Genomic DNA, 16,561 nt, shown 5'->3' with positions numbered 1-16,561 from the left:
TTCCATCTGCCACTTTTTGCCTATTCTTCCAATTTGTCTAAGTCCTTCTGTAACCACATTGTTTCCTCAGCACTACCTGCCCCTCAACCTATCTTTGTATGATCTGCAAACTTTGCCACAAAGCCATCAATTCCATTATCCAAATCATTGACAAACAATGTGAAAAGTAGTGGTCCCAATACTGACCCCTGAGGAACACCACTAGTCACTGGCAGACAACCAGAAAAGGCCTCTTTTATTCCCACTCGCTGCCTCCTGCCTGTCAGCCATTCCTCTATCCATGCCAGTACCTTTCCTGTAACCCCATAGGATTTTATCTTGTTAAACTGCCTCATGTGTGGCATCTTATCAAATGTCTTCTGAAAATCCAAGTAAATGACATCCACTGCCTCTCCTTTGTCCACCCTGCTCGTTACTTCCTTGAAGAACGCTAACAGATTTGTCAGGAAAGATTTCTCTTCACAGAAATCATTCTGACTTTGACTTATTTTATCATTAGTCTCCAAGTACCTCAAAACCTCATCCTTAATAGACTCCCAACACCTTCCAACCACTGAGGTTAGGCGAACTGGCCTATAATTTCCTTTCTTTTGCCTTCCTCCCTTCTTAGAGTGGAGTGTCATTTGCAATCTTCCAGTCCTCTGGTACCATGCCAGAATCAAGTGTTCTTGAAAGATCATGACCAATGCATCCATTATCTCTTCAGCAACCTCTCTCAGGACTCTGGGATGTTGTCCATCTGGTCCAGGTGACTTATCAACCTTAAGACCTTTAAGTTTGCCTAGCACTTTTTCCTTTGTAATAGTAATGGCACTCACTCCTGCTCCCTGACACTCACGGACCTCCGACACACTGCGTCTTTCATATTAAAAGCTGATGCAAAGTAACCATCTGCCATTTCTTTCTCCCCCATTACTACCTCACCACCATCATTTTCCAGTGGTCCAATATCAACTCTCACCTCCCTTTTACTCTTTATATAACTGAAAAAACTTTTGGTATCCTACTTTATATTATTGGTTAGTCTCCCTTCATATTTCATCTTTTCCCTTCTTAAAGCTTTTTTAGTTGCCTTCTGTTGAACTTTAAAAGTTTCCCAATCATACAACTTCCCACTCACTTTTGCTACCTTACTGCCTTTCCTTGGCTTTTATGCAGTCCTTAACTTCCTTTCAGGAACTCAGCAGGTCAGGCAGCATCAGTGGAAATGATCAATCAACGTTTCAGGCCAGAACCCTTCATCAGGACTGTAGAGGGAAGGGGCAGAGGCCCTATAAAGAAGGTGGGGGAGGGTAGGAAGGAGAAGGCTGGTAGGTTCCAGGTGAAAAACCAGTAAGGGGAAAGATAAAGGGGTGAGGGACTCTACAGTCCTGACAAAGGGTTCTGGCCTGAAATGTCAACTCATCGTTTCCACGGATGCTGCCCGACCTGCTGAGTTCCTCCAGCGTGTTGTGAGTGTTGCTTTGACTCCAGCATCTGCAGAGTATTTTGTGTTTACCTTAATTTCCTTTGTTAGCCACGGTTGCCTACCACTGCCATTTGAGAACTTCCTTCTTTGTTGGACATACCTATCCTGTGCCTTGTGAACTATTCCCAGAAACTTCAGCTATTTCTGCTCTGCCATTGTCCCCGCCAGTATCCCCCCCCCCCTCATCCACCTGGCAAGCTCCTCTCTCATGCCTCTGTAATGTCCTTAATTCTATTGTGATACTGATACATGTGACTTGTGCTTCTCCCTCTCAAACTGCAGTGTGAATTCAATCATATTATGATCACTGCTTCCTAAGGGTTTCGTTATGTTAAGCTGACGTAATAAGATCTGGGTTATTACACAACACCCAGTCTAAGAGAGCCTTTCCCCGAGTAGGCTCAAGCACAAGCTGCTCTAAAAAGCCACCTCATAGGCATTCAGCAAATTCCCTTTCTTGTGATCCAACAACCTGTTTTATTTCCCAATGCCCTTGCATATTGAAGTCCCCCATTGCAACTGTGTCATTACCTTTATTCCAGCTCCTTGTGTAATCTCAACCCCATATCTTGGCTACTATTTGGAGGCCTAAATATCATTCCCATAATGGTTTTTTTACCCTTGCAGTTTCTTAACTCCACCCACAAGGATTCAACATTCTCTGACCCTATATTACCTCTTTCTAAAGCTATAATTCCATCTGTTACTAACAGTGCCACACCACCTCTGCCTTCCTGCCTGTTCTTCGATATAAAGCATATCCTTTGATGTTAAACTCCCAACTATGGCCTTCTTTCAGTCATGATGTCATACCGACCAAACTCTAATTGCGTCATGAGTTCATCCACCTTATTCCGAATGCTATGCCCATTTAAATATAGCACCTTCAGTCCTGCATTCTTCACCCTTTTGAATCTTGCCTCTGTGTAACAATTTAACTCTTTGTTCTGTCTGCATTTGTACCCAGTCATTGGTTTGTCCTTCCTTACATTCATGTTACACCCATCATCTACTTGTAAAACTGCTGGCTCATCCTCAGTTCTGTCACACTGGTTCCCATTCCCCCGCCATATTACAGGAGAGTCTAGCGTGGATAAAGCGGTGGCTGTTTGGGAGGAGGCAAAGGGAGCCGTTTTCTGGTTGGCTGCTGGTGACCAGTGGTGATCCACAGGGGTCGGTGTTGGGTCTGCTTTTTACGTTACACTGTATATCAATAATTTGGATGATGGGATTGAAGGCTTTGTGGTCAAGTCTGCAGATGATACAAAGACAGGTGGAGGGGCAGGTCATGTTGAGGAAGCAAAGAGGCTACAGAAGGATTGAGACAGATTAGGAGAATGGGCAAAGATGTGGCAGATGGAATACAGTGTCAGGAAGTGTATGGTGATGCATTTTGGTAGATGAAAGGATTAACTATTTTCTAAATGGAGAGAAATTACAAAAAAACTGAGGTGCAAAGGGACTTGGGAGACCTTGTGCAGGATTCCCTAAAGGTTAATTTGCAGGTTGAGTTGGTGGTGAGGAAGGCAAATGTATTGTTAGCATTCATTTTGAAAGGGCTAGAATACAAAGCAAGGATGTAAGGACATGTTCGGCACAGCATTGTGGGCTGAAGGGCCTGTATTGTGCTATAGGTTTTCTACCTTTCTATGTAATCTTCAGACTTTATAAAGCAGTGGTGAGGGCTCACTTCGAGTATTGTGAGCAGTTTTGGGCCCCTTATCTTAGAAAGGACGTGGAGAGGGTTCAGTGGTGGGAGAGTCTCACAATAGAGGGATGTCCATTTGGAACAGAGAGGAGCAGGAATTTCTTTAGCCAAGGGTTGCGAGTCAGGGGACTGGGACCGAGAGGAAAATTGGATTAGCCATCATGAAATGAGAGACAGAGAGACGCAATGGGCCAAATGGCCTAATTCTGCGCTTGTATCTTTTGGTCTCCAAAAAATACACCACCTCACTCCATAGGAGCAGGTACAGCTCTGGGGGGGGGGGGGTGGCACTATGACCTACCAGCTCGCACCCCTTTATACTATCTCTCCTATCTCACTCCAGATGAAAGATCTCAACCCGAAACGTCAACGTTTATTCATTTCCATAGATGCTGCCTTACCTGCTGGGTTACTCCAGCTTTGGGTGTTTGATGCTCCAAATTTCAGCATCTGCAGTCTCGTGCCCCAGGAAACACCAGGTCTCTAATGTGGTCTGAGCCCCTGATCGAGGAGAGTGGCCAGTCACTGGTGTCCCCCTCCCCAGGTGGAGACTCTACATCTCCTCCGATGCTGATGATTTTACAGCCAGGCAAAGGGGGTGGTGAGTATCCACCCATCTGCTCTGGGGGAGCAGCCTGAGTTTTACCAAGACCGGTACATAATCTAGGACTTTGTGCCCTCTGGACAGGATGCTCCCCACCCGTGGAGAGGGGTGCTTTGACTGTGAAGGTGGCCAGACAAAGGGACAAATGGACAGTGAAGGAGCAGGCTGCCCATGTGAGTCTGTGGCAGAACTCCCAGTTGTCCCATCACAGGGCCAAGGGTTACACTCGCCAGGACCTGTATTACCTGCGGGGACTTTTTATCACACCCACTGGGATACGTCACCATTACATCTGTGAATCATATCACCTTTTATAACACCCCCTTCTGCCACCTCCACTGTCCCATCATACTCTCCCGGGGTCAGACATACAGTGATGATCCCTCCACACCGTCTCATCACACACTCCTAGGGTCAGACACAGAGTGAATCTCCCTCCACACTGTCCCATCACACACTCCCGGGATCAAAGAGTGAAACTCCCTCCACACCGTCCCATCACACACCCCCGGAATCAGACACAGACTGAAGCTCCCTCAATACACAGAGTGAATCTCCCTCCACACTGCCCCATCACACACCCCCGGGATCAGACACAGACTGAAGCTCCCTCAATACACAGAGTGAAGCTTCCTCCACACTGCCCCATCACACACTCCTAGGGTCAGACAGAGTGAAGCTCGCTCCACACTGCCCTATCACACATTCCTAGGGTCAGACAGAGTGAAGCTCGCTCCACACTGCCCTATCACACATTCCTAGGGTCAGACAGAGTGAAGCTCGCTCCACACTGCCCCATCACACACTCCTCGGGTCAGACAGAGTGAAGCTCGCTCCACACTGCCCCATCACACACTCCTAGGGTCAGACAGAGTGAAGCTCGCTCCACACTGCCCTATCACACACTCCTAGGGTCAGACAGAGTGAAGCTCCCTCCACACCGTCCCATCAAAGACTCCTGTGTTCAGACACAGAGTAAAGCTACCCCCACACCATCCCATCACACACTCCTGGGGTCAAAGACAGAGTGATGCTCCCTCTCTCACGGCAGTGAGTTCTAGGGTTGGGAAGACAGGTCAACGAGGAGACTGCAGAAAGGCGAAAATCAGCACAATTCACCAGTTTACAAAGTAGAGTGTGGATGAGCTGTATGCGATACAGGTAAGAGAGAATCTCCGGTATAAAAACACAACCGTTTTTATTTAAATCACTGCCTGTAGGAAGTGTGGAGAAGAACAGTATCAGGGGTCATGTCTCTGAAGTGAACCAAATCTGTGCTTCCCATGTTCAGTAGCAAGAAAGAGAGCTCTGGAGTGTGATTAGGGAATGGATGCTGACAGGTGGGAAAATACAAACCTGCAGTTTACTACGAGCAACTTAGGAAAATATGTTTCAAACTGTCAGAAATGGTTAAATAATGATGCATCAGATCGGCTGGAGACAGGGAGTAGGGCAGGGATATGTGACTTCACTAGACCAGCACAGAGTGCAACTCCGAGAAACCAGGGCAGGGCAGAAAATACTCCAGGACCGATATCTGGGGCTGATGGAATTCCTGCGTCTGCGAGGGGAAAGGAAAGAGTGCAACTCCGAGAAACCAGGGGAAGGCAAAGAACACTCTGGGACTGATGGAATTCCAGTGTCCGCAAGGTGAGAGGAAAGAGTGCATTTCCGAGAAAACAGGGCAGGGTATGGGACCCTGGGACTGATGTCTGAAACGAGGGAATTGTTCCACAATGTCCAGGACAAGGGGGCTGTTTCAGGAAATAAAACTCCTGTGTCCGTGAAGGGGAGGACAGTGTGTACTCTGGGCCCTGATGTCTGGGACAAGGGACAAGGGGGCTGTTCCGAGTTGGAGGATGATCTACAGTTACTGGAGTGTGGGATTTGACAGGATGCTGCCAGGAATATACACTGTTGCTCTGGGCTGAGAATGGGAGAATTCAGGGTCTTTAAACCGGCCATCCCAGAGACTGTTCAGTGACTGAGTACATTCAAGAATAGACAGGAGAGAGGATGAGGTAGACATCAGCCAGGCTACTGATGGAGGTGCACTTAGCGGGGACTCAGGGGTCTGAACCTGCTCCTCGTCTTTGTCTCTTGGACAGCAGGCGGCAGCTGAACAGCCTCAATGTTGAGCAGGCTGGCACCAGTCAGGACTTTTGGCTGAAAGGGAAACTGATGTTTCTCTGGTGGGTTGGGTTTGGGAAGGGATAGAAAGTCAAATGCACTAGGCCCCTCCTCCCATCAGTTCCAACAGTTTGTACCTACGGCGGTGAGGATACAGCTGGGACTGAAAGCGAGCTGGGTGTGGTCCCACAGGCAGAGAGAAGCAGCACGGGAGAGACAGAAGGGAGCCAACCATCACCACTTACACAACACCCTGAACCATTTCCCCTCTCAGAGGGCTGGTTGTTCGATTCCAACTATAATGTTGGCTGGGTACCTCAGATAGAATTTGTGCAAAACAGAAGCTTCCACTCAAAACAGACACAATTACAGAGTAGGGCTGGACAGGAACTATTCGTAGAGCACACGCATTTGCTGTAGGATTTACCTGGGCAGGTAAACCCGAATGTACAGACAAGTAACGGCACACAGTGCCCAGGATCAGCTTCCGGTCGGGGGCGGTGTTGCCGAGACCTTCCAAACACTGCTTTTGCATGTGATCTCCCCTCCTACCTCCTCCCACCTCCCCCAGCACCGACTCAATTCACCATCTCAGTGAAAGACCGTCTGCTGCCACTGCTTGTCACGGAGAAAGGGCCAAAGACAGCGCTTCAGGCCCAGCCGGAATGGGGTCCTCTGTCCAATTCCCATCCTCTCCAGGCGTGAGCAGTCCAGGCGGGCATCGTGAGGTCGCAATGTACCGGTGGGAGGGGGATCCGTGACCTGGAGGGGATGGAGACCAATCAGTGTCATTACCAAAATACCTGAAGCATTGTGCAGAGCTCAGCACCAGTAAACACTTGTGAGGGCAGGGCAGAGGGGCCACAGTGGGGGTATCTACCACTCCCATCTCTCCAATAACTACATATCTGCTCTCCACAACCATAAGGCATAAGAGCAAAATCAGGCCATTTAGCCCATCGAGTCTGCTCTGCCATTCCAACGTGGCTGATTAATTATCCCTCTCAACCCAACTGTCCTGCCTTCTCCCTGTAACTTTTGACACCCTGACTAATCAAGAACCTATTAACCTCCACTTCAACTGACGTCCTCCACAGACTCTCTCTGTCTTGGCCTTTCAATATTTGACAGGTTTGACTGTGATCCCTCAGCTTCCCACAATTAACAATTGGGACATCCGACAAGAGAACTACTATTAAACTTCCTTAAACAATGTCCCTGCACCGTTCCAAGTCATGCACCATCAGGACTTGGGAGATATATCGTGACAGGATCTAAACCCTGGAAATCCTACCCCAATAGCACTGTGGGAACTTCACCATGGTCTGGGCACCCACCTCCCTGTGAGTAAAGAAACTTGCCACAAATTTACTTTATACTTGCCCCTCTGGAATTTATTCTGTATTCATGGGAATTCAGAAGAATGAGGGGTGACCCATTGAACGTATCAAATAGTGAAAGGCCTAGATAGAGTGGATGTGGACAGGATGTTTCCTGTAGTGGGGGAGTCTAGGACCAGAGGAGACAGCCTCAGAATAGAGGTGTGTCCTTTTAGAACAGAGACGGGGAGGAAATTCTTTAGCCAGAGAGTGGTGAATTTGTGGAATTCATTGCCACAGGCAGCTGTGGAGGTCAAGCATATATACATACAAACATATATATATTATTTAAGGCAAAGGTTGATAGATTCTTCATTAGTCCGAGTATGAAGGGTTTGAGGGGAAGAAAGAAGATTGGGGCTGGGGAAAGATGGATCAACCATGATGAAATAGCAGATCAGACTCGATGGGCCAAATGGCCCAATACTGCTCCTATATCTTATGGTCTTAAATCTGTGCCATCTAGTATTTGACATCTCGGCTCTGAGAGAAAAATTCCGTCTACTCTATGTATGCCTTTCATAATTTATAGACTTCTATCAAATCTCCCCTCAGCTTCTAACAGTCCAGATACATCCAACTTCTCTTCCTCTTTAATCCAGGCTACACCCTCTCCAAAACCTCCACAGAAACATCATGTCTGAATGCACCTCGGCTTGGTATGGCAACTGCTCTGCCTGCAACGACAAGAAACTGCAGAAGGTTGTGGAAATAGCTCAGCACATCTAGGAAACTTGTCTCCCCTCCATGGACTCTGTCTATATTCTTCACTGACTCGCCCACCAACCCCGGACATTCCGGAAGCATACGTTGAAGGATCACACACCAGTCCTCATCAAGGGATCTGCAGTGGAACGAGTGAGCAGTTTCAGCTTCCTGGGTGTCAATGTCTCAGAAGATCTATCTTGGGCCCAACATACTGATGCAATTACAAAGAAGGCATGACAGCAGCAATATTTCATGAGGAGTTTGAGGAACTTGGTAGACATGGCAGATTTCTACAAATATATAGTGGAGAGCATTCCAACTGGAGGCTCCGAAGCACAGGATCAGAAAAAGCGGCAGAAAACTGTAAACTAACCACCCCAGCATCAAGGATATCTTCAAAAGGTGATGCCTCAAGAAAGTGGCATCCATCTTTAAGGACCCCCATCACCCATGTCCTCTTCTCATTACTACCATCGAGGAGGTGGTACAGGAGCCTGAAAACATACTCAATGATTCAGGAACACCTTCTTACCCTCCATCAGATTTCTGAAGGACAATAAACCCATGGACACTACCTCAGTATATTTCCCCTCTTTTGTACTACTTAATTAATGTAATTTTTTAAAATATAAGACAAAGGAGCAAAAGTCGGCTATTCGGCCCATCGAGTCTACTCACCATTTTATCATGAGCTGATCCATTCTCCCATTTAGTCCCACTACCCCGCCTTCTCACCATGACCTTTGATGCCCTGGCTACTCAGATAGCTATCAATCTCTGCCTTAAATACACCCAAGGACTTGGCCTCCACTGCTGCCCATGGCAACAAATTCCATAGATTCACCACCCTCTAGCTAAAAAAATTTCTTCGCATCTCTGTTCTGAATGGGCACCCTTCAATCCTTGAGTCATGCCCTCTCGTACTAGACTCCCCCACCATAGAAACAACTTTGCCACATCCACTCTGTCCATGCCCATCAACATTCTAAATGTTTCTATGAGGTCTCCCCTCATTCTTCTAAACTCCAAGTAGTACAGTCCAAGAGCAGTCCAACGTTCCTCATATGTTAACCCTCTCATTCCCGGAATCATTCTAGTGAATCTTCTCTGAACCCTCTCCAACATCAGCACACCCTTTCTTAAATAAAGAGCCCAAAACTGCACGCAATACTCCAAGTGAGGTCTTACCAGTGCCTTGTACAGCCTCAACATCACATCCCTGCTCCTATACTCTATTCCTCTAGAAATGAATGCCAACATTGCATTCGCCTTCTTCAGCACTGACTCAACCTGGAGGTTAACGTTAAAGGTATCCTGCACGAGGACTCCCAAGTCCTGTTGCATCTCAGAACTTTGAATTCTCTCCCCGTTTAAATAATAGTCTGCCCATTTATTATTTCTGCCAAAGTGCATAACCATACACTTTCCAACATTGTATTTCATTTGCCACTTCTTTGCCCATTCTTCCAATCTATTCAAGTCTCTCTGCAGACTCTCCATTTCCTCAGCACTACCGGCCCCTCCACCTATCTTTGTACCATCAGCAAACTTAGCCACAAAGCCATCTATTCCATAATCCAAATTGTTGATGTACAATGTAAAAAGAAGTGGCCCCAACACGGACCCCCGTGGAACACCACTGGTAACCAGCAGCTTGCTTCCCGGCCTCCTGTCCCATGATCCTCTCGTATCCCTCTTTGCCTATCACCTGTCCAGCTCTCGGCTCCATCCCTCCCCCTCCTGTCTTCTCCTATCATTTTGCATCTCCCCCTCCCCCTCCAGCTTTCAAATCCCTTACTCACTCTTCCTTCAGTTAGTCCTGACGAAGGGTCTCGGCCTGAAACGTCGACTGCATCTCTTCCTATAGATGCTGCTTAGCCTGCTGCGTTCACCAGCAACTTTGATGTATGTTGCTTGAATTTCCAGCATCTGCAGAATTCCTGTTGTTTGCCAACCAGAATGGGATCCCTTTATTCCCACCCTCTGTTTCCTGCCAATCAGCCAACGCTCTATCTACGTATGTAACTTTCCCGTAATTCTATGGGCTCTTATCTTATTAAGTAGCCTCATGTGTGGCACCTTGTCAAAGGCCTTCTGAAAATCCAAATATACAACATCCACTGCATCTCCCTTGTCTAGCCTACTTGTAATTTCCTCAAAAAATTGCAATAGGTTTGTCAGGCAGGATTTTCCTTTAAGGAAACCACGCTGAGTTCTGCCTATCTTGTCATATGCCTCCAGGTACTCCGTAACCTCATCCTTGACAATCGACTCCAACAACTTCCCAACCACCGATGTCAAGCTAACAGGTCTATAATTTCTTTTTTGCTTCCTTGCCCCCTTCTTAAATAGCGGAGTGACATTTGCAATCTTCCAGTCCTCCGGAACCATGTCAGAATCTATTGACTTTTGTTGTTTGTTTTTTTTTAATTTTATTTTTATTTGGATAAGGAATTCACAAGTATCATGTACTTTTTTCACACATATAACCTTTTCCATTTTTTTATATGTATAAAACTATAATTATTTATACATTCTTAAGTACACATTGAGATGATATAAAAGGAAATTAGACACTTAAATAGATAATTATGTACAGTGGTAATTCTAATCTATTAGGCTAGGTAATGGTATTAGTTGTTAAGAAAAATAGTAATAATAGTTTCCATATATCTCTTCTGGACCATTTCTACTGGTCCAAAATGTTGTATATAAGCCTATGTAACAACCATTGTAGGTGTTTATATCCTAATTTGTTCATGCTTGCTCCTGCCCGCAGACATAATTATCCAATCCCTATGTACTTATTTACTTAATTTTATCATTTTTTATCCCTTTCCCAAATCTTTTCCTTTACTTGTATTAATTCTCTATTTTCCAAAAGAAAACAAAAACAGTAAACATTTAGACTCGGGGTGCTTATGTCAGCAATATTACTGTGTTGATGAGAAGAGCAGTCATCTAAAGTCTGCTCGCATTGGGGTTATATATTCAATCCATTTATTCCAGATTTGATAAAATTTTTCTTTTTAATTCTCAGGGAGTAAGTCAACTTTTCCATTTTAAATATTTCCAAGATAATTTCGTGCCAATCTTCTAATGTAGGTGGTATTGGATTTAGCCACTTTCTAGTGATTGATTTCTTACTTGCCGCTAAGAGGGCCTGCAGCAACTTTATATCTTCCTTCTGTTCAAGAAACAATACATGCCCCAAATAGAGCGTCTCAAAGTTCAGAGGTATCTGGGACCTAAGTACCTTAACTAATGTTCTATGAATACCTTCCCAATATAGACTTAATTTAGGGCAATCCCAGAAAATATGAAAATGATTTGCCTCCTTGGAGCCGCACCTTCTCCAACACGTCACGTTTGTATCTTTATATTTTTCCTGATATGGGGTCTTGAAGTATCTTATAATATTTTTCCAACAATGTTCTCTCCAAGTCAAAGAATTAGTCGAGGACCACTGAACGCTGCATATTTTCCCCCAAGCCTCCTCCTTCTTTCTCCCACTTCTCTTTAATATACAATGTGTTTACCTTTTTAGCATGGGAGAGTGCATTATATAATCGAGAAACTGATTTACTAGGTATTTAACTGCAAGCCAAATTCAGAATCTTGAAAAATTCTAATTCTACTGTTGATAGGTCTGTATATCTACAACTCTGGTTAACATAGTTTCGTACTCGAAGGTACCTAAAAAAAGTCATTGTGTTCTAGGCCAAGTTTGTCCTGCAGGATTTGGAAACTTCGTAATACTCTTTTATCTATAAATGAGAGGTAGGTTGTAAGACCTTTCTTTATCTATAGTTCAAATCTTTTATTTCCTCTGTTGGGAAGGAATTCGGTATCATATGCACATCATCTGAACAGTTTTAACATGTTATTAATTCCGCACGAATTAACCACCTTCTGCCATACTTTTAATGTAAGATTCATCCAACTGTTTTTAAATTTTTCCAATTGGGCCATCAATCCTTTGTCAGCTATTGAGGCCTGTAGAGGAAAACTGTCAACTAATCCAAATTCTATTTCCTTCCATCTAGCCTTATATTCCCTATTACACCAATATAACAGAGGGGTTATCTGTGAGGCATAAAAATAATTTCTCAGGCAAGGAAGAACCATACCTCCTCCTTCCTTCCCTAGCTGTATGGTGTTATATCGAATTCTAGGTTTCTTTCCTTGCCAAATGAAGCGGGAAATCCATTTGTCCCATTCCCTGAATTGATTATCATCCACCTCCATAGGTAAAGTACGGAAAAGACACAGTAACCGAGGAAGAATATTCATTTTTATAGTATTTATCCTTGAATTTAAACTTAAAAAAGGGATAAAGTTCCATCTATGCATATCTGCTTTTATCTCTGAGATTAATGGCCCATAATTTACCTGTGACAGCGTTGAAAGATCCTTCGGCAGGGTTATTCCTAAATATTTTAATGATTTAGCTTCCCACTTAAGATCATATGTATCCTGCAATTTTTTGGATGGTGTATAATTTAGGGACATAACCTGCGTTTTCTTTACATTTATTTTATAACCTGATATTTTCCCAAAGTCATCCAACAATGTAAACAATCCTATAAATGATTTTTCTGGTTCACTCAGATAGACCAAAACATCATCTGCGAATAACGCCACTTTCTGTTCAATCCCTGCCACCTTGATACCTTTTACGATTTCGCTCTGTCTTATTAGTTGGGCGAGCGGTTCAATATATAGCGCAAAAAGGAGAGGAGAAATTGGGCATCCCTGTCTAGTGCCTCTCTCTAAAATGAAGGAGTCAGAGAGGTCCCCATTTATCTTAATTCGGGCTGTAGGGCTGTCATATAGAGTCTGAATTACTTTAATAAACTTTTCTTGAAAGCTGAATCTTCCTAACACTCTGTATAGGAATGCCCAACTAATCAAATCAAAAGCTTTCTCAGCATCTAATCCTACTACCATTGTCTCTGTCTTGTTCTTATTAACCTGTTCTAATATGTGTAGAGTTCTCCTTATGTTGTCCTGTGTTTGCCTTTGTTGAATAAATCCAGTCTGGTCTAAATGGATTAGGCCAGGTAAAAGCTTTTCCAATCTGCGCGCTAATATAGATGTAAATAGTTTGTAATCTAAATTAAGAACACTAATTGGCTGATAATTGCCACATTCTAGTTTATCTTTACCCTCTTTAGGAATAACTGAAATAATCGCTTCTCTCCAGGAAGGTGGAGTTTCTCCTCTCTGCAAGATCCAATTAAAGGTGTTAAGTAGTAATGGGGCTAACTGTGACTTCAGCGATTTGTACCACTCTGAGGTAAACCCATCAGAACCCGGGGACTTTCCAGCCTTTAACCTAGAGATGGCCACGTTCAGTTCTTTGGCAGTTACTGGTTCTAATAAACTTTCATTTTGTAAATCTGTAAGTTTAGGTAGATCTAAAGAATTCAGTAAAGTGTCTATATAGGGCTCATTGGAGGCCTGGGGTTGGGAGTACAGCTCTCGATAATATGTTTCAAAATTCTCTTGAATTTTCCCTATTGTACTCTCCACAAGCTTTGTCTTTGGATTCTTTATTTTATGAATTGTATTGTCTGCTTGTTGTTTTCGTAATTTATATGCTAATAATCTAGCTGATTTACCTCCTACTTCATAATTCTTTTGTCTTAGGTAAAGGAAATTTGTTTGAGTTTCCAATGTATAAATATCGTCAATTTCACTTTGCAATTTCCTAATTTCCTGTTTAAGATTTGAATTACTTTTGTTGCTATCTACAACTTGAAGTTGTTTTAATTTTCCTTGAAGGTCTGCTAATTTTTGTGCATTGATTTTTTTCATGTGAGTGGTAATGGAAATAATTTTCCCTCTCAGTACCGCTTTCAATGTATCCCATAAGATCACTGGTGATGTTTCTCCCGTGTCATTAAGGTCTAGATATTCTTTGATTTCTCCCCTTAATCTCTCCATTACTTTTGGGTTATTGAGTATATGTGAATTTAACCTCCATAGTGTTTTCCTCATTTCCTTTCCAGGATTAGAGACATAGAGACTGGGCTATGATCCGACAGATCAATTGTTGCAATATTACAGTTTTTTATCCTGAGTCTATCTGTATTAAAGATAAAGAAATAGTCTATCCTTGAATAGGCTGAATGAGGGAAAGAGTAATGTGTATAATCTTTACTAGTGGGGTGTAATTCCCTCCACACATCTATAATTCCCAACTCCTCCATCAATAAATTCATTTTCCGAGTCAGAGGTTTATTCTGGGTAACTATTCTTGAAGAATCTAATACAAGATTTAATCTAATATTAAAATTCCCTCCACAAATTACTACCCCTTGAGAACTGACCATTAGATCAAAAATGTGTCTATAAAATGACCATTCACAACCTGGAGGAGCATAAACATTCAGCAATGTTATTTCTGTACCTTCTATTCTTCCTGTAATTTTTACAAACCGTCCATCTTTGACTTTAGTCTCTGAAATATGTTCATAATTAAGAGTACTTGATATTAGAGTAGTTACCCCTCTTTTGTGGCTCAATTTATATGATGAATAAAATACATGCTTAAAGCCCATTCTTTTTAACCTGCCATGTTCAGATTGGCTCATATGTGTTTCAGAATCTATTGACTTTTGAAAGATCATTGCTAATGCCTCCACAATCTCCACAGCTACTTTATTCAGATCACAAGGGTGCATTCCATCTGGTCCGGGAGATTTATCTACCCTTAGAATATTCAGCTTCCTGAGTACTTTCTCTGTCGTAATTGTGATTGCGCACACTTCTCTTCCCTGCCACCCTTGAGTGTCCGGTATACTGCTGATGTCTTCCTCAGTGAAGACTGATGCAAAATACTCGTTCAGTTCCTCTGCCATCTCCTTATCTCCCATTACAATTCTCCAGCATCATTTGAAAAAGCTTTTAGTATCCTCTTTGATATTATTTGTTAGCTTCCTTTCATAGTTCATCTTTTCCTTCTTAATGACCTTCTTAGTTTCCTTCTGTAAGCTTTTAAAAACTTCTCAATCCTCTGTCTTCCCACTAATTTTTGCTTCCTTGTATGTCCTCTCCTTTGCTTTAACTTTCCCTTTGACTTCTCTTGTCAGCCATGGTTGCATCCTTTTCCCATTTGAAAATTTCTTCTTTTTTGGAATATATCTGTCATGCACCTTCCTCACTTCTCGCATAAACTCCAGCCACTGCTGCTCTGCCGTCCTTCCCACTAGTGTCCCTTTCCAGTCAACTTTGGCCAGTTCCTCTCTCATGCCGCTGTAATTTCCCTTACTCCACTGAAATACCGACACATCGGTTTTCGGCTTCTCTTTCTCAAATTTCACAGTGAACTCAATCATGTTATGATCACTGCCTCCTAAGGGTTCCTTCACCTCAATCTCTCTAATCACCTCCGGTTCATTACACAATACCCAATCCAGTACAGCCGATCCCCTTGTGGGCTCAACAACAAGCTGCTCTAAAAAGCCATCTCGTAGACTTTCTACAAATTCTCTCTTGAGATCCAGTGCCGACCTGATTTTCCCAATCCACTCGCATGTTAAAATCCCCACAATTATCATAACACTGCCCTTCTGACACGCCTTTTCTATTTCCTGTTATAATTTGTAGTCCACATCACTGCAGCTGTTTGGAGGCCTGTATATAACTGCCATCAGTGTCCTTTTACCCCTGCGATTTCTTAGCTCAACCCATAAAGATTCTGCACCTTCCGATCCTATGTCACCTCTTTCTAATGATTTAATATCATTTCTTACCAATAAAGCCACGCCACCCGCTCTGCCTACCTGCCTATCCTTCCGATACACCATGTATCCTTGGATGTTCAGCTCCCAGAGACATGCATCCTTTAGCCATGTCTAAGTGATGGCCACAATATCATACCTGCCAATCTGTAGCTGTACAACAAGATTATCCACCTTATTCCTTATGCTGCGTGCATTTAAGTATAACACCTTCAGTCCAGTATTTGGTACTTTTTGCTTTGATTGCTCTGCAATTTTATTGCACGTTGCCTGCCTGTCCTTCCTGACATCTTTACTGCTCACTATCTTAGATTTATTTCTGTTTTCCCCCTCCTCCGCTCCATCATTTCGGTTCCCATTCCCCTGCCAAATTAGTTTAAACCCTCCCTAACAGCTCTATTAAACCTTCCTGCCAGGATATACTTATTGTACTTCACAGTTTTATTTATGTATTGCAATGTAATGCTGCTGTAAAACAGATTTCATGACATACTTTAGACGGAATATTAAACCTGATTCTCCCTCTCCCTTTGGGCAAAAGATAGAAAAATCTGAAAGCACCAACCACCAGGATCAAAAACAGCCTCCATCCCACCGTTCCTGATAGCATGAACATCAATTTCCCTAACTTCTGGGTTATTTCTCTCTCGTCCCCCTGTCCTCCCTTTTTCCATTCCCAGTCTGGCTCCCATCTCTTCCCACCTGCCCATCACCTACAGTCGTAGAAAAGTACAGTACAGAAATAGGTCATTCGGCCCATCTAGTCTGTGCCAAACCATTTAAACTGCCCACTCCCATCACCCTGCACCAGGACCA

At 43.6% G+C, this 16,561-nt stretch overlaps 1 protein-coding gene across 1 annotated transcript in view; it reads right to left on the bottom strand.

Moving 5' to 3' along the window:
• Positions 1-4,614: 4,614 nt before the first annotated feature.
• Positions 4,615-16,561, bottom strand: part of mat2b (methionine adenosyltransferase 2 non-catalytic beta subunit methionine) — a 56,066-nt gene continuing 44,119 nt past the window's right edge. Inside the window, exon 7 of the mRNA XM_063053098.1 lies at positions 4,615-6,672. Within this exon, the coding sequence (XP_062909168.1) occupies positions 6,502-6,672 (171 nt within the window). The 3' untranslated portion in view covers positions 4,615-6,501. The remainder of the gene's footprint in view (positions 6,673-16,561) is intronic.

The sequence above is a fragment of the Mobula hypostoma genome, chromosome 7, assembly GCF_963921235.1.
Source record: "Mobula hypostoma chromosome 7, sMobHyp1.1, whole genome shotgun sequence".
NCBI classification, from domain to species: domain Eukaryota; kingdom Metazoa; phylum Chordata; class Chondrichthyes; order Myliobatiformes; family Myliobatidae; genus Mobula; species Mobula hypostoma.
Note: the sequence above shows the minus strand (reverse complement) of the source record. Positions and strands in the feature narration are given on the sequence as shown.